This window comes from Podarcis melisellensis (genome assembly GCF_964234715.1).
Source record: "Podarcis melisellensis genome assembly, chromosome: 12".
NCBI classification, from domain to species: Eukaryota; Metazoa; Chordata; class Lepidosauria; order Squamata; family Lacertidae; genus Podarcis; species Podarcis melisellensis.
The window spans coordinates 52,341,379-52,359,335 of NC_138544.1; the positions used below are offsets into that span (position 1 = coordinate 52,341,379).

Below are 17,957 nucleotides of genomic sequence, written 5' to 3' on the forward strand. Positions count from 1 at the left end.
ACCAGCCCGCCCAACTGAGGGGAGGAAAGAGGCGCCTCCCGGCATGCATCGCGCAGGGGGCGTGGCTCCGCGGGGCTGCCTCAGAGGAGGAGCAACGAGGCGCCTCCCGGCATGCAGTACGCGCGGGGGGAGGGCGTGGCGCTCTCTGCATCTCTCACCAGCCCGCCCAACTGAGGGGAGGAACAAGGCGCTTCCCGGCATGCAGTGCGCAGGGGGCGTGGCGTTCTCGGCCTCTCATCTTGCCCTCCCAGCTGAGGGCGGGAAACAAGTTGCTTCCCGGCATGCAGTGCGCGTTCTCTGCATCTCTCACCAGCCCGCCCAACTGAGGGGAGGAACAAGGCGCTTCCCGACATGCAGTGCGCGGGGGGCGTGGCGTTCTCGGCCTCTCCTCTTGCCCTCCCAGCTGAGGGCGGGAAACAAGTTGCTTCCCGGCATGCAGTGCGCGTTCTCTGCATCCCTCACCAGCCCGCCCAACTGAGGGGAGGAACAAGGCGCTTCCCGGCATGCAGTGCGCAGGGGGCGTGGCGTCCTCGGCCTCTTTCACCTGCCCTCTCAGCTGAGGGGAGGAGCGAGGCGCCTCCCGGCATGCAGCGCGCAGGGGGCGTGGCTATCCGGGGCTGCCTCACCTGCCCAGTCGAGGGGCGGCGCAGAACGGAGGAGGATGCAGCGGCTGCAGGTGGTTATCGGGCACCTGTCCGGGGCCGGGGGCGGCCGGCCTGCCTCGTTGCGGCCCAGCCCCTGCCTGGGCTACTCTGGGGCCGCCCTCTCGACGGCGGCTGCCCCGGAGGATGTGGTGGTGGTCCACGGGCGGAGGACGCCCATTGCCAAGGCCAAGAGGGGCGGCTTCAAGGTAGTGGCGAAGCGAGCAGGGGCGGGGGGCGGAGTGGGAGGCGCAGGTGGGGGCGGCTGAGGTAATGCTGCGATGCTTTCATGTTCTCTGCATTTCCAAAAGCTTTTTTTTTTTAATCGTTTACAGTTCAGTTCATTAATTAATAGTATTATTTCAGAAACGATTACCTTTTTATGTGCTTTGTTGGGTTGAAATAAACGACAGACGAATGGCAAGTATCATCTGGGAGGCATCTACTGAGCATGTCTCGGGGAGTCCCTTTTATTGAATATTACAGCATTGCCACATATGTGCTTGTTGCTGATTGGTTAACACAAATACAATGCAAAGGTTGCATATAAGCATTAATCATCAATCGATTAAAGGGTGGGAAAGGGAACACAGAATTGGACAGGCATGAAAACCTCCTTATTAAACTATTACTAGTGATTGATACAGCAAAACTTAAACTATTACTAGTGATTATTGATATAGCATTTATTCGTAGATTTGGTCAACCATGCATTAAGAACAGGTCAGGGTACAATGTTTTCATGAACTCAATGTGAACTGAACATTCTAGGGCGAGGAAGGAATGCTTCGGTTTAGAATACAAAAAAAGGAGGTGCGAGGAGGTCAAGGAAATAAGCTAATGAAAGGGAAGATTTGCTGTATTTTTCTTTCTTTTTTCTTTTTTGATTAATGGATTTTATTTATCTGTTTTTTTATTTTTTCATTCTTTTGGATCTTATCCTTTTTTCTTTACCTATTGGGATGTGTTGTATTGTTTTTTGTTTAAAATGATGTTTTTTACTTTTTCTTTTTGTACCCCTTAAAACTTTAAAAAACATTTTTTTTTAAAAAAAAACAGATTTGGCAACCAGCCAGTGAGGTTTTTTTGCCTTATCTTAGAAGCATAAAATAGAGGTGGCAGGGTCATCTAGTCCAACCCCCTGCAATGCGGGAACCTCAACTAGGTCAGACGTGATAGGAGTAAACTACTTTTTGTGGCTGGGAAAAGGAGATTGGGAGGGGTGTGTGGAAAAGAGAGAAATAGAATTGTAGAGGTAGGAGGGGCCATGAGGGTCATCTAGTCCAACCCTTTTTTCTTCAATATGGGGCTCGAACCCACAGCCCTAAGGTTAAGAGTTTCACACTCTTAATGACTGAGCTGTCCCAGCAGAAATGAATTAACTCCCAGAGCAAACACAGTGTCCGAAATGGTTCCTTGACTGGCTCTCTCTTTATTAAGCTACCTAACAGATTATGGATTAATTTGTTGCAAGCCACCTTGAGGCCTGGTCCAGGGGTGCAGGTGGGATATAAGTAAACATTTGACCGATTTAGTGTACTTATATGCTGCTTTTCCGCAACGAGCTATGCCCAAACAACAGAATACAGAGCATTGGAAATACAATTGTGCAAAATACATGACATGCCGGTAAACTCAAAAGTGGCAAAAATTAGCAATTTGACAGATGCCGAATGAATTCTATACTACGAAAAGTAATTTTTTAAAAAGAATAAAGGTTTAAGTACATAGTTACATAGCAAAGGCCTTAGTGTGGGAAACACACAAGAGAACAGTTTTCTGTTTCTTCCCCAACTAGGAAACTACACCTGATGAACTTCTTGCTGCGGTCATGACAGCTGTCCTTAAAGACCTAAATCTAAGCCCCGAGAAGCTGGGAGATATCTGTGTAGGTGAGTAATTTATTTTGAAGTTGCATCGCTGTACATATTTCTGTTTCTGCCCCAGTTGTAACTGTAAATTTGCTAACCTTGTGCTGTGGAATGATTGAGACTTCCTGTCTGGCAAATGGGCTGTCATCTTCTTAAATGCTGAATTGTGCCTTCTTAAAATTAAATCTGGAGATGGCATCTGAACTGCAGATAACAAAAACAGATTAATCTCTTTGCACCTAGGAAATGTTCTTCAACCTGGAGCTGGAGCTTTAGTGGCGAGGATTGGACAATTTCTAAGGTGAACTTTGCTATTGAACACTCTTGATACCAGATAAGAAATAGGATAGAGATTGGGCCTGCCAGCTTTGGCTAATGTTTGAGAGTGCAGAAGGAGTATTGCTGGTTTGTCCTACTTTTGTGAACTTTGTCATGCATTGCAGATAGGAGGTGTGGTGATAACTATCTCAGGTTCTCCACATGCCAAGAGGAAAATAGCAAGGCAGGGGAGGAGGAATACTAGGTGAGATGAAACTTGATAGCCCCTCCACTGGCTTAGGAACAAGTGTTAGTAATTGAAGTAATTCCAAGCTGGCTTGAAAGAGGCCAAGGAAAACTGGTGTAATGGTTTAGGGAGGTGCTGCTCTCTGTTTTGCCACCCCCCAACACAGGTGAGGCCTATAATGTGTACTTCACCTGTCTTTAAGAGGTTGGGCTATGAAACTGGAGTTGCACTTTAGAAAGAAAGATACGAGCAGATGGCTTTTCACTTAGATAATTGAGTGCTTACTCATAAAAAGTGACAACAAGCATCTCTTCTGGCATCTGACAGTCTGTTAACGTGGCTCTCACTGTCCTGTGTCTCCATCGGAGTTTTTTTTGCCCCTGGTCTTGATGAAAGCTTATGCATCACGATTAAGTTTGTAACTCGCCCTTCAGTGCAGGGGTTCCCAGGGCAACAAACAGCAGTATGTTAAAATACAGCACATCACTAGGATACAGAAACATGCATGTATCCAGAACGGTGTTTGGTAATATTTTGGAAAATACTTTGCAAATTGGTTCAGTCAGGACATGGTGATTAAGTCAGAGTCACATTCCACAAGCTGGTTTGCTATGCTAAATTTCCCACCTCCCCGAGTCAGTTTGTGGTGGATCAGTGCTCTCCACTTTATTGTAGCGCAGTTTGAGAAAGAGTTCAGCAGCAGGCCATGTGCATTGCATGCCAGAGACTCAGTCCTACATATCTCCAGATAGGGCTGGAAAAGACACCTGTCACCCTGAAAATCTGCTGCCCATCAGATGTGGGGAGCATTTGGCCCTCCAGCTGTCACTGAACAATAAGTCCCATAAATGCCAGGAAGCATGGGTAATGGCCAGGGATGGTGGTAATTGTATTACAGCAACATCTGGAAGGCTAAAGGTTCTACACATCTGGAATAGACAACCCAAAGCTAGATGGTCCAATAGTCTGATTTACTCTGTCAGCTTTCTTGAACTATAATGTATAGGCTGTAATCCCCCAAACTACACCAGATCCTTAGTCCTACTATCTTCAGTGCGACTAAGGAGTCTTAAGTGGTTGGAATATCATATGTATCTTGCATTATATTACTCTCAGCATAAATAGACCCTCAAAAGAATGACACCATCCCTCTAAATTGACATCTCTGAGATGGGCTTCCAACTTTGTTTCTGTGCTAATGAATCATCATGCTTGTGTCTTGTTTCAGTGGCATTCCAGAGACTGTACCAATATCATGCGTTAACAGGCAGTGCTCATCTGGGTTGCAGGCTCTGATCAATATAGCTGGTAAGAAAGGGGCTGACATCTGGGCTTCATGGCAAAAAGACATGAAAATTCTGCATTCCAAGTAAATTCTGCATTCCAAGTAAATTCTGCATTCCAAGTAAATTCTGATATGGTGTTCCTGTTAAGCATGGAATTTTTCTACTTTGTATCTTTGATCAATAGTTTTAAGTTTTGCAGAGTCTGGATGTGTGGCGTAATGTGATTGATGTGTATAAAGGAATATATTGAGGCTGGGAGGAGAGGCACGGGTAGCAATACAGGATAGAGATGTTTTCTCCTTCCCCCACAAATGTTTTTGCAGGCATTGCATGCACACTTTCAAATACAATTTCACAGTTAATAACTTAAGACAAACCCCCAGATTCTCAGGAATCTGTATATTGTAGCAGATAAGGAGCTTGCCTCAAAATTCTGCACTTGTGGCTTTTCAGAGGTTAGTCTTAGTGCTTTTGAAAGTCCTGGCCGAAGCAAGTGTTAGCTTGGCATGTGAAGACTTAAATTCCTGGAGCTGAACTTCCTGTGCAGTTTATATATTGACTCCTGTTGGTAGATGGAGTTAAGATTCTTGGAGAAATAAGTTTCTTTCCATGAAGATGTGGGCGTGTTCATTATTATTATTTTTTTACATTTCTATACTACCCTTCAGCCAAGGATCTCGGGGCAGTTTAGAATACAAACACAAAAATACATACCATAAAAACAAACAAAGCCTCCCCCCTTTAAAAGGCTATAGATTGTTTAATTAGCCAAAGGGGCCTGGGAGAAGAGGAATGTTTTTGCCTGGTGCCTAAAGATATGTAATGAAGGCACCAACCAGAAGAGGCTCCTTGTAGTTAGTAGCTAAAGGAATCTACTGAGATTTGTAAATTCTTCATAACATTAACCAGGTTGGAGAATAAGTGAAGTGTTTTAGTTCCCAGAATATGTAATCCCCTCTATCTGTGCAATATTGGTGAGAGGTTGATCTTAAATTGTTGCTTGTTTTATTTATAGGTGGCATCAGAAATGGAGCTTACGACATGGGCTTGGCCTGCGGGTAAGAGGAGTCTTTTCACAAACATCCCTTGCTAGTCTGTAACCTCAGTCATGTTCTCTTCACAGATCATATAGTATTTTATCGAGTGAGGCAGCTGGTACAGAAGGGGGAGCTTTTTTCATTCTGGCATTTTAGGAATGTAAAAACACCCGAATCCATTATGGAAACTTGTGGGTCTGATGCAACTTCCACTTTAATTCGATGTATAATTTACTTAGGGCAGTTCTAACATTTACCTCATTCACGTTCTACTTAATCCTATTGACATTCTTCCCCATTGAAACTTGTGGTTTGAATCCTGGCCTTATAGGTATTACATTTCACTGTGTGTCTTATGAAAATCAGTAGGATAGTCAGTAGCACAGATATCTTCCATCTGCTAATCCTGTTCCTAGGATTAAGTCCTAGGTTTTTCCAGGATGTTGTAGAGCACAGGTTGCTACTCAATTGCCTCTCAAGTACCTATGGCAGTTCATAGCAGGGATAATGAGTCTGTGTCGTCTTCCAAGTCATGTGGCTACCAGTAGTAGTTTGTGAGACAGCCAACTTGCAGCACCTCTTTCCTCTCCCATTATTTCTATAACTACCTGTTCAAACAGTCCCACAACGATAGCCTACAGAGAGGCTCTTCCAGAAAGCTCGAGGGATCCGTGTATCCTTCCAGCCTCCATGCATTCTATACGTAGCATGACGTTTTAAGTCCACGTGGTTTTATAACCTCTGTAAAAAACCATTTAAGTCAGACTGCAATAAACTTGCGTGCTCTTGAACTGAGTGCATCTCTATTGTGCACCGCGAATATTCTAAAACATTTAGTTTTAAAGTTGGTTTTATGAAGGCAGGGTGGTGCAGTTTCATTTCTATTTCAGCTGTAAACCCCTAAGAGGTCTGGCAAATAACTCTCTTCTTCAGTTCCACTTCTGTGAAATGGCAGGCCTCACAGGATGACTGGTTGTTACAGGGTCAAAATGGCCCTTGTGCTATTGTAAGAGATGAACCCATGAAGCGCTGTACTCAAGCTTCTTAGGTTTTACTCTCTGAAAATAAGTGTTGGGGTGATCAAGTGGGTGTGGTATTCAGACCTAGTGTAGGCCTCCTAGTCCTGAGCTTGCTGGTTGAGGCAGTGGCGTAGCGTGGGGGTGCAGGGGGGCCCGGCCGCACCGGGCGCAACATCTGGGGGTTAGGGTTAGGGGGTGCAAATCCACGGGTTAGGAGGCGCAAATTACTTGCCTTGCCCCGGGTGCTGACAACCCACGCTACGCCACTGGGTTGAGGTTATTCTTCAGACTCAATTTTCAGTCCAGTTTCGCAGGGCCTTTTGAAACTGGGCTGCTTGCATTCTTTGGTCCAAGTGCTGCCACACACAATTTCCTGATTATAGCGTAAAAGCCATTCCTGTAGGAGGATGTTTACACGTTTCACCTTTATACTGCTTAGGATCACACCCTTGTTATAATCTAGGCTTCGTAGCTTGGTCTTAATTTTGCAATGACATGTATGTGTTGCGAAAGCATAGCTTGCAAATGCTAGGCCAGAAAAATGTAGGACAAAGGCTGATCTGGGATTCCGAAACCGAGCGCTCTGACCTTCAGTTCCTGTTGAGCAGTGCAGGCCAAGTGTTGCCACTTGTGAGTGGCTTTGTATTGATTTCTCCAGGAAAGACTTGCTAAGCCCACTTTTAAAAACTATGTAGAGAATTGCTGTAGTTAACCTACCGGCCTGCCTGGCAACATTGATCTGTTGTTTAATGCTATCAAGAGTTTAAAGTGTAGCCAGGAACTGCTCTTGCATCTGTACAGATTTCAGAACTGTTGACTTGGCAGATATGCTGCCCTTACAAATAAAAAGCGGTAGTTGATTCTTGTGAGCTGTAAACCTTTTGGTATCTTCTGGTCTGGGGCTGAAAACTGACACTGCAGACATTAAAAACCTGCTCTTTGGAAAATCCATGGCTTCATCGGGTGGCTTATTAGTTTTGTGGAGGCTGTTTGGCAACCAACCTTGAACCATGGTTCAAGTCTGAGACTTTGGGCTGATGGCTGTCATAAAATCCTGCACAGCTTCTCTTGCTAAACACGTATTTTAAGACTGCATGTAGGAGCATTTCAGAAAATAATGCAAACAGTCTGTACCCCAGCTGGTACATAGTAAGATCTGAAGGCACCTAAGATCTTCAATGCTATCCTTCAACACACTGTTGCTTGGAAATGATTTCAATAGGATCCTTCAGAGTTAATATAAATATAACTGAGGTGTCACAGTCTTTTTCAGAGTTCTGACCTGATAGCACAGGACAGCTTTCCTCAACCTGGTTGCTCCCCTGATGTTTTGGACTTTGGCTCCCATCAGGTCCAGCAAGCATGTTTAATGAGTCGGGGATGTTATGTGTTAATAGTCCAAAATGTTTAGAGGGTACCAATCCAAGGAAGGCTGGCAGAGATTGATACCGTTAGAGTGAAGTAGCATCTTATACATGTCTACCTGGAAGTAGTCCAGTTGAGTTCAGTGGGGTTTACTCTCTGGTAAGTGGGTATAAGATTGCTGCTTCAAGTGATTTTTCCAGATGGTCCAACAGGAAAAATATATGTAGGCAGCAAGTTTATATTTTGGTTATGTGCTCTTTATTTACCATACAGTGGTACCTTGGGTTACATACGCTTCAGGTTACAAACGCTTCAGACTCCGCTAACCTAGAAATATTACCTAGGGTTAAGAACTTTGCTTCAGGATGAGAACAGAAATTGTGCTCTGGCGGTGCGGCAGCAGTGGGAGGTCCCATTAGCTAAAGTGGTGCTTCAGGTTAAGAACAGTTTCAGGTTAAGTACGGACCTCCGGAACGAATTAAGTACTTAACCCGAGACGCCACTGTATTTTTCGCTCTATAAGACACACTTTTTCCCTCCTAAAAAGTAAGGGGAAATGTGTGTGCGTCTTATGGAGCGAATGCAGGCTGCACAACTATCCCTGAAGTCAGGAGAGTGAGAGGGATCAGTGCGCACCGATCCCTCTCGCTCTCCTGGCTTCAGTGATAGCCAGCAAAAGCCTCTGGAGCGCAGCGGGATTGCTCCTCCCGCTGTGCTCCGGAGGCTTTCTGTTGCTTTCGCTGAAGGCAGGAGAGTGAGAGGGATCGGTGCGCAGCAATCCCTCTTGCTGTTCTGACTTCGCTTCGCTGGAGAGGCGCTGTGCAGAGAGGGAAAGCTGCACAGCACCCCTTCAGCAAAGTGGGAGCAGAAACGGTGCCCCTTCCATTTCTTCTGCTTTGCTGGAGAGGCGCTGCACAGAGAGGGAGAGATAAAAATTTTTCTTGTTCTCCTCCTCTAAAACTAGGTGCGTCTTATGGTCGGGTGTGTCTTATAGAGCGAAAAATACAGTAATTCATTTTAGCGTTCCTATGAAAGCAGTTAGGTACTTGTCTCTTTTCCCGATTCCTATATGGTTCTTTCATACAAGTGAGGTTTGCAAATGTATTTCTATTTCTCTGTTCTCCCTCTAGAGTGGAAAGCATGTCTCTGCGTACCGTCGGCAATCCTGGGGACGTCAGTTCTCGTATGATGGACAACAGCAACGCCAGAGATTGTCTTATCCCAATGGGGTAGGTGTTCTTATCTCTTCTTATGGTTTTAAGGGGGCTTTCTTGATGCTACTTTCCATCTAAGTGAGTTTCTGAGAAATTGTTCATTGTCAGGTTTCTGGTAGAGCTGATTAATGATGCTAGAGGCAAGTAAAAGGCATACAGCAAACATAACAGCAACAGTGTGTACACACAGCAATAAAAAGTCAAAGTTTGCATGGAAGTTATGCATTTTGTATAATAAGTTGAGCAAACTCATCTGTTTTCTTTGCTTGCCATCGGAGTAAGTTGTTTAAAGAAAGCAAAGACATGGTTGGTATTTTCCCAACATTTTGGCAACTGTGTTTAGGCTACTCCAGTTCTTCTCTCTTTTTGCTATTGTTTTGTTGACTATAATTATTTTATTGCTGTGATTTTTACTTGTAATTTAAGAATTTGTATTGTTTTCAATGCTTTATGCAAACTGTTTTGAGGTCACTTTGTTACAGAAAGGAGTACTATAAAAGTGTTTAATAAATATGTCCTCTTCAGCCAGTTGGTCTTATTTTCCCTCCCCACTTCTTTTGATATTTTTCATTGGGCAGCACTCACATATTTATAAGATTAGTCTATGAACTGGAAACTTGCTTTTTTAATAATGAAAGTTGTGATTCTTGGGGTGGCAGATCCTGAGCATGCATGATTCTGGACCCCCTGGTTCTTTTGAAAGTCACATTGGTTCCACTCTTCCTTCACTTTTCTTAGACAAATATGCTCTGAACCAGTGGATTAATCCACCTGATAACTAATCTTGTTTTTCAGAATAACCTCAGAGAATGTAGCCGAAAGGTTTAACGTCACCCGGAAAAAGCAAGATGCCTTTGCCTTGGCTTCTCAGCAAAAGTAAGTGGTTGCTTTTCTCCTCCAGCCCCCAAAGAAATGGACTTTGGCTCTTTCCCACTTAGAAGCTGCCTGCTTTCTGTGTCCTGCTTTCCACAGCCACTGCTTACGGTTCACCTGTGTCCATGCAAACACCAGCATCCCAAAGACAGAGCAGCTTACTGAATCCAGCATTTCTTAGTACAGTTGTACCTTGGAAGTCGAACGGAATCCGTTCCCGAAGTCCGTTCGACTTCCAGAATGTTTGGAAAACCAAAGCGTGGCTTCTGATTGGCTGCAGGGAGCTCCGTCGGACGTTCGGCTTCCAAAAATCGTTCACAAACCAGAACCACTCACTTCTGGGTTTGCGACGTTCAGGGGCCAAAACATTCGAGAACTAAGCTGTTCAAAAACCAAGGTACGATTATACTATGTTTTGGCTAATACAGCATTAAATCATGCTGTGTCATTCCTGCGAAATGACCTGTTTGGTTCAGTGGTTTATCCAGGTTGCCTTCCTGCCTGATTATATAACATAGTGGCTCACAGCAGGGACTTTGCTTGTTGGTTGCGTGCCTAGTGTGTAGTTGGAGAAGTCGCTTCCAAGCCAAATGCCCTTTAGAACTTGGCCTTCCTCCCAGGGAATTCAAGGTTCGAGCCTTTCTCCTTGCCATTGCGATGGCACCACCAATCATAGCAGTTCATGCATTCACACCCTCCATCTTGCTTGATTGCGCCTGGAGGGGGGTGGTCCTGATATGCATAGAGGGGAAATAATGTCTTCCTGCTCACCCCTTTCGCCTTAGTTTGACTTGTGTTCTGGTGGAAACTGCATTCACACCAATTCATTCCCTTGGTCCTGGCAGCTCAGTAATAGCTACACTGAATCTGGCTCTCTCGGGCTTCAAGCATAGCTCTTTCCCAGCTGTCCCAAGGACTTGGTAGGGACTTGGGCTTTGCTGCTGATCTATGGCCTTTTCTGGTGTGTGTCAAACATTGTGTGGCTTAGCTGGCTTGATTCATGCGGTGCTGCTAGCTCTGCAGGCACAGGAATGCAGTGCCCCTACTCTCCAAATGTAAGATATTGTCACTTGGGTTTTGCAGCTCTGAGCCACTTACCGTATTTTTCACACTATAGGATGCACTTTTTCCCCTCCAAAAATGAAGGGGAAATGTGTGTGCGTCCTATGGTGCGAATGCAGGCTTTCGCTGAAGCCTGGAGAGCGAGAGGGGTTGGTGCGCACCGACCCCTCTCGCTCTCCAGGCTTCAGGAGTGCCCCACCGCTAGCCCCACAAGCTCGGGGGACAGTGGGGAGGCAGAACGCCGCCATCCCGGTGTCCTCCGACTTGGCTAGAAGGCTGGCGGGGGGGAGAAGCCTGCTCCTCCCCGTCGCCAGCCCCGCAAACTCGGGAGACAGGTTTGGAGGCTGGCGGAGGGCTTCCTCCTCCCCCAGCCCCGCAAGCTCCCAGAGCGATGCCAAATCTGCGCGCAGCTTCGGCATGGCTCTGGGTCCCGTTCTGGGGGAGGGGGAAGCTCGGGCTTCCCCCGCCCCAGCCCCGCGCCTGGGGGGGAAAATATTTTTTCCCCCTTTATTCCCCCCCCCCCCAAATCTAGGTGCGTCCTATGGACCGGTGCGTCCTATAGTGTGAAAAATACGGTAATTGAAGTCTTTCAGTTCTGCCTAGGAATACAAATGATTTGTATTTTGCCTGGCATGAGCAGATGCTATGGTGCTGGCTTTGGCTTGTATGCAGAACATGGAAGGCTGTAATCTTAACGGACCAGTCTTTGCTTGCAGTGTAGGGCTGTAAAAGTTTGTAGACCTGTTTGTGTTTGTCTTAGGTTTGTGTTTGTCATCCTGTCGGATGGAAGAGCTTTGCGGAACCTGTGCAGGCTCGAATGGTCAAGGATCATCTAATAAATTGCCATAGTTTAGCATCTCAAGTGCCAATGTTTGAGACTAGGAATAGAGTGTTTGTGTAAAGTCAGATCTACCTCAGTCTCACATAAAGAGCCTCACAAAACACCATTGAAATGAGCGGAAACCTTGCATTCAAATGGAAGGGGTCCCAAAGCAGCAAACATTGCTTGGACTTCTCTTATAGCAAGCATGGACAACTCCTTCTGCTCCCTTCCTATGCTAACATAGGTGACGTCATTTAAATGTCTTTCATACAGCTTTAGGAACACACACTCTTATTTTGTGGCTTCACTCTGTGCTTAGTACACAGCAACGTTCTGAAAAACCTTGTTCAAATAAGTACATTTGTGCTTCCAGAGCAGCTCGAGCCCAGCAGATGGGGTGGTTTAAAGATGAGATTGTCCCGGTCACCACCACCTTCACGGATGACCAGGGCCAAGAGAAGACGATCACTGTGCTCCAAGATGAAGGGGTGAGGCCAAGCACCACGCTGGAGGGGTTGGCGAAGCTAAAGCCGGCCTTCAAGGAGAATGGCACCACGACTGCTGGTAAGTACCAGGAGCAGAGGCCGAATTAACAGGAGATGAAGCAACGGGAGGCATTTGTAACTTGTGGCAAGGAGTCTTCTCTATTTGCAGTTATGCACGTTGGTGAAACGTGCCAGTTCAGTCTCGTCGATTTGGCGGTTATTTATGTAATGCTTAGTAGCTGCAAGATGCAAAGTGCTGTTAACAGCAAAGGAAGAAAAACCAGTTTGAAATAATGAAACCAGTGGTGACTTGGGTTTGGAAGGAGCCATAGCTCAGTGGTGGAATGCACAATTTACACTCCAGAGCAGGCGTTCCCAAACGGGTTTCCAGCTGTTTTGGGGCTACAACTCTCATCATCCCTAGTTAGCCGGACCAGTGGTCAGGGATGATGGGAATTGTAGTTCAAAACAGCTGGAGACCCAAGCATCTCCATCTTAACAGGAAAGGCCACTGCCAGTCAGAGTAGACAATACTGGCTTCTATGGGCAGATCATCTGACCTGGTATAAGGCACCTTTCCACCCATAATCTGGACTAGGTTGTTTCTTTTATTATGTTTAAGGAAACAGATAAAATTGCTCTAAAAGGGTTATTAATGGTGGAAGTTTGTGTGCATGTTTGAAGCGGGGTTGCGAGAAAGAAATAGCGATATATTAGATGGGAAGGCATAGGCAACAATTCCTGAACATTGCAGAGTTTTGCAGCCAATGTTATTCTCAGTCAGTATCAGATTCTATACAAAATTTTAAAAAAATCCTTCCAGTAGCACTTTAGAGACCAACTAAGTTTGTTATTGGAGCTTTTGTGTGCATGCACACTTCTTCACACTTCTGAAGAAGTGTGCATGCACACAAAAGCTCCAATAACAAACTTAGTTGGTCTCTAAGGTGCTACTTCTGACCAAACTGCGGGAGGCAGTGGAAGACAGGAGTGCCTGGCGTGCTCTCGTCCATGGGGTCACAAAGAGTCGGACACAACTAAATGACTAAACAACAACAACAAAGGTGCTACTGGAAGGGATTTTTTTATTTTGTTTCGACCATGGCAGAAACACGGCTACCTACCTGTATCAGATTCTATGATTCCCACATTGGGAAGCTAGCAAAAAAAGGGGGGGGGGAGTAAACAGTATATTGATCCTCTCTGAAGGCTGTTGGTTAGTCCTGCTCTGAATAGCTGCCAGCAGCACTGGTTACAGTAGCTGTAAACGAATCCTGATGTTGCTGGATTTCTGTGTCAAAGATCACCACTACAGGCAATAGAAACTCCTGTGACCACATTAACTTAGGCCTGCAAATGGCTGGGAACAGACATAGTCTGAATCTCCCCCCCCCCCCCATCCCCTTTGGTAGAGTTGTGTCATAACTAACAGGTTTGTGCTGGGCTTGCCAGCATTCTGTGTAACTAAACTTGCCTCACAATGCTGAAACCTTGCCCTGGTATGTGAAATCTCTTGCCACAGGTAATTCCAGCCAAGTTAGTGACGGCGCTGCTGCGGTTCTCCTGGCCAGACGTTCCAGAGCGTCTCAGCTGGGCCTTCCCATCCTCGGGGTGCTGAGGTCGTGTGCAATAGTTGGCGTTCCACCTGATGTCATGGGCATAGGACCAGCCTATGCCATTCCAGTGGCGTTGGAAAAGGCTGGTAAGTTAACCTTGGGCCAGGGGTTGCCAGCCTTTTGGGACCAATGGGCACATTTTGGACTTTGAGTAAGTGCTGTGGGTACCAGTCACAAAAGGGCTGCCGTGGAGCATGGAATGACACACATAATGGAGAGGGCATGGTCTTTGCTGCTGTCCACCCCCTACCCAGAAAACCTGAGGCTTACAGTAGGAAGTCCACTATGTCCTACCGGTGGGGATCACAAATATTAATTTCATCAACACAAACTGTGGTGCCGCTGATACCTAGTAACAGGGAGAATTTACCAGTAGGAGGAAAAATACAGAAGATGACTGTGTTGGGATACTGCCAGGGAGACAAAGGCCACCACTGCCTCCAGCCGGACTCCGGACGTCCATCGATCTCCCGTAGATACAGTATCAGCGCTTAGCGACACGAGCTCCAGAAATAGATTGCCACATTCCTGGGCTGATGCACACTCTATCAGCAGAATTCACACACAGCAAAAGTTGCACTCAGGAGGGTATCATTTAGAATGTTTATTCAGCGTTGGTCAGAACAAAGAACAAACATGACCGCCTGCTAGCGTGTTCTGGCGCAGAGAGAGAAAAACGAAAGCAATAGCAAACATAAACATCCTGTGAACAGGAAATACGCAGACTCTGTGACTCACAAGCTTGCTCCCTTTTAAGGTGGAACGGAAATATCCTAACAGACTGTACTTCACTCGCTCTCGTGCACATACCTCACACAAACATCTCTAACTCTCGCCCACACACTTCACAGATATTTCTCCCTCTTTCTGCCCAAGTTCATTCTCTCTCTCTCCTCCACCCCATATTCATATTTCCCTCCCATATCTTTTGGGGGGATGAGTCAAACACTGAAAGGCTGGAGCGGGCTAATTTCACAAATGAATTGCAACAGTGGTGTTACAAATATTAACTGGAAAGGCTTACTTTGGCATCTTCTCTCGCTCTAACCTGCAGGTTTGACTGTGAAAGATATTGACATATTTGAAATCAACGAGGCCTTTGCTAGTCAGGTGAGATTTGCACTTCATTTTTAGGGTGGGGTTTTCTCTGTATTGGGACCAAATGGATTTAGGTCTCTTCCGGAGGTGATGGGCTTAGGTGAAAGCAAAAAGCTCATCACTTCTCTTGCAATGCATGTGTATTAAAAGCATCTTGGATAGATGAAAAATTCCAAAAAATAAGGGCTTTCTAGTCGCAATAATTAAGAGGTAGACCGCATTTAAGGTTCTCGTAGCCCCTGGATAATGGGCGTCCAGTCCCTCAGGCCCACACGTAACAGTTCCTGTATGCCCCATTCTACACACAGCCTGGGCTGAAAACGTGTGTGCCTATCCTTTATCAGGATGTTCTTTCTTCCTTGCAGCATCCCCTGCCATGGTCTCCCTTGATCTCATCCAACCGATTTGGCTTGAATTGGGCTACGGGGCTTTAAGCAGTGGCCTTTCAGTGCTGTGTGAAACCAGTTTGCACAGTGTTGCTGCAATTCATCCACCCTTCCCCGTGGAACCCCTTTCAGGGCACTGGAAGTGGCAGAGGCAGCGGCAGCACTGTGATGAGGGTGCAAGAATGGGTTTCACGCAAGAGCTCTTTGCTGTCGTGAGAGTTTTAATTGAAGGTCCACCCTCAGCATTGGGAACTGAACATCCTACTTCCAATTAAACATGCTCCCTGCTTTTAATATTGTTAATTTGCACCAGGACTTGCAAGAAGTAGAATACCATTCCCTGTGGTGTTCACTCGGCAAATGAAAGGTGGACAGAACCCACATTCCCCTTCCCCCAGCTTTCTGTTTTGAGGAGACTGTGGAATGGCTTAGTAGCAGCTGGTCCTCTAAGTCGGGAACTTCTTGGAACTGCATTTATTTTTGCCACTTCGGGGATGTTTCTCCTAGTCGTGCTGGAGGAATAGGGTGGAGTGTCCCTTCCTCCCCACTCCTTGTACATCCTTCCCAAAGATTCGACATTTATAATGTGGTGTGAATAGTAGAAATCATGCTCATATTCCTTGATCATTGCTTTATTCAGGTAATTCTAATGTTCACCTAGCTTGCTTCGTTACATGCAGAGACGAAGAAAACAGGAACAGGCGACTTGCATAACTCAGTTGCTTTAAAATGTTGAATCTCCTTAAGAAATCTAAGGTGGGAGATTCAGGTGTTGAGACCCTTGGCTAAGTGGAGGTAACATGACTGGTGTTTCTGCAGGCTGTCTACTGTGTGGAGAAGCTTGGCATCCCCATGGAGAAGGTCAATCCTCTTGGTGGGGCCATTGCATTAGGGCACCCTCTGGGCTGCACTGGGGCGCGGCAGGTGGTCACTCTGCTCAACGAGCTGAAGCGTCGGGGGAAGAGGTGAGTCACCTGCATTAACTCGTAACTTTGAAGTATGTATTGATGCTGCATGTTGCTAAAGAAAGACGTACTTTTTATGCCCCTAGTGCTGGAGGGGGTTGCGCAGGTGGTTTCTCAACTGGAGAAACTTGTTCAGGAGTTAGAACTATTGCAAAGCTTTCTTACGCAAGTTCTAACTGGCAGAAAGAAATGTAAGACACATCAAAGGACTTTGTTATTGCATGTGGCAATAATTCAACAGTTTGTTGAGCTGTTGGTGTTTGGGGCAGACTTTTTGATTGCAAGTTTAAGAAGTGGCAGGGACCACTCGAAGTGTACTGTTAGGTTCTACTGCAGTGAACACCTATTTCTCTCTCCCCAAATCTCAGTAACTCAAATGATTTTGAAAGCAACTTCCCCCGATCTCTGGGTAGCCAAGATATGCATGCTCTCGTTTTCTCTCATATACTGCTTTGGGTATGTCCAAGCAGTACATCACACAGAGGCACATCAGGCAGCCTCTGGGGGTGAGTACTTTTGAATAAATCTAGCTCTTGCAGTACACAGTTTAGGAATATTGGGCTGAAGTATCTCAGGTGGCAGGAACTGCATTCAGCTGCCATTGTGCCACTTATTCCAGTTGTCACGTAGGGCAGAAGAGTTAGCTGGTTTTAGTCTGTGTTGCAAATTCTGACCTGTGTGATCATGAAAGTAGTCTATTTCTAAAACCATGTCAGATGAAACTGGAGAATGCAAACAAGAGTTAGGCACTAACTTGTGTCCTTCTTTCAGAGGATATGGCGTGGTCTCCATGTGCATTGGAACAGGGATGGGAGCAGCTGCAGTGTTCGAGTACCCTGGAAAGTGAACAGAACTCTGGCCTGCTTAACGGCTGGAAGTTTCCAGCACCTCCCCCCAAATGATTCATGAATCGGTCCAATGAAAAGATGCTCAGGATGTAGCCTGCAGGTGGGATACACGCCACAGCGCTCTAGTTCAGTCGTCCCTCTATGCAGCCTTCCAGCTAAATCTTGCATAGAGATGGCTGTGGGTAAGCAGGCTTTGGGTAAGCAGGATGGGACTCAGTGTCATAAATCTTGACCTGTGGGGCAAAACAAGTTGAGTACCCATTCCTGAGGGGAATTCTGCCTAAAGGGACTAATCGTGTATTTGGGAGCAGGCTCCAGTAGCACGGGCTTCTTCATTTAGCCAGCCTAACTCTGCGAGACAAGAGTTAGTCAATAGAGGTCCTCTTAGGACTGACTGATAAAAGGTACATGTTGATGTAGCGCTGTTGAAACAGAGGGTTGTGGCTTTGCTTTGCTTAGAGAACGTCTATGGGAAGGTGACTTAATAATTAGAGTTCAAAAGCTTACTTTTGGTGGCTCCAAGTGCCCCCTTCCCCAATATGCTAATACAGTGGTACCTTGGGTTAAGTACTTAATTTGTTCTGGAGGTCCATTCTTAACCTGAAACTGTTCTTAACCTGAAGCACCACTTTAGCTAATGGGGCCTCCTGCCGTGCTGCCGGAGCACGATTTCTATTCTCAACCTGAAGCGTCTGTAACCCGAGGTACCACTGTAACTCCTAAAACATTCCTGCCAATATTATGCCAGGTCAGAAGTTTACACTGACCATTAAGGATTTTAACCAATTAATGAAATTTCATTAATGAAAACCTCAGTATGGCTGCCTTTGCGAGACACCTAGTGTCAGAACCTGAGCCTTTAA

The 17,957-nt window shown here is 45.9% G+C and overlaps 1 protein-coding gene and 1 long non-coding RNA gene across 2 annotated transcripts; one reads left to right on the forward strand and one right to left on the reverse strand.

The window, feature by feature from the left end:
* The first annotated feature begins 634 nt into the window (after nucleotides 1-634).
* On the forward strand, nucleotides 635-17,600 carry ACAA1 (acetyl-CoA acyltransferase 1). Its single transcript, XM_081882587.1, has 12 exons — nucleotides 635-850; nucleotides 2,440-2,533; nucleotides 2,756-2,813; nucleotides 4,246-4,325; nucleotides 5,319-5,361; nucleotides 8,855-8,953; nucleotides 9,734-9,814; nucleotides 12,070-12,260; nucleotides 13,704-13,883; nucleotides 14,852-14,907; nucleotides 16,101-16,246; nucleotides 17,018-17,600. Exons 1-12 carry the CDS (start codon nucleotides 662-664, stop codon nucleotides 17,091-17,093), a joined length of 1,293 nt encoding a protein of 430 aa, XP_081738713.1. The 5' UTR covers nucleotides 635-661; the 3' UTR covers nucleotides 17,094-17,600.
* On the reverse strand, nucleotides 6,226-8,547 carry LOC309353456. Its single transcript, XR_014161870.1, has 3 exons — nucleotides 8,216-8,547; nucleotides 6,627-7,980; nucleotides 6,226-6,472 (listed from the first exon to the last, which is right to left on the reverse strand). It is a non-coding gene; the product is annotated as an uncharacterized lncRNA (long non-coding RNA).
* Nucleotides 17,601-17,957: the final 357 nt, after the last annotated feature.

Excerpts from the sequence above, each read along its gene's own strand:
- ACAA1 (XM_081882587.1), top strand. The coding sequence starts at position 662 with ATGCAGCGGCTGCAGGTGGTTATCGGGCACCTGTCCGGGGCCGGGGGC. Across the intron at positions 5,362-8,854 it reads GACATGGGCTTGGCCTGCGG|AGTGGAAAGCATGTCTCTGC; the intron begins GTAAGAGGAGTC and ends TTCTCCCTCTAG. Across the intron at positions 14,908-16,100 it reads ACGAGGCCTTTGCTAGTCAG|GCTGTCTACTGTGTGGAGAA; the intron begins GTGAGATTTGCA and ends GTGTTTCTGCAG.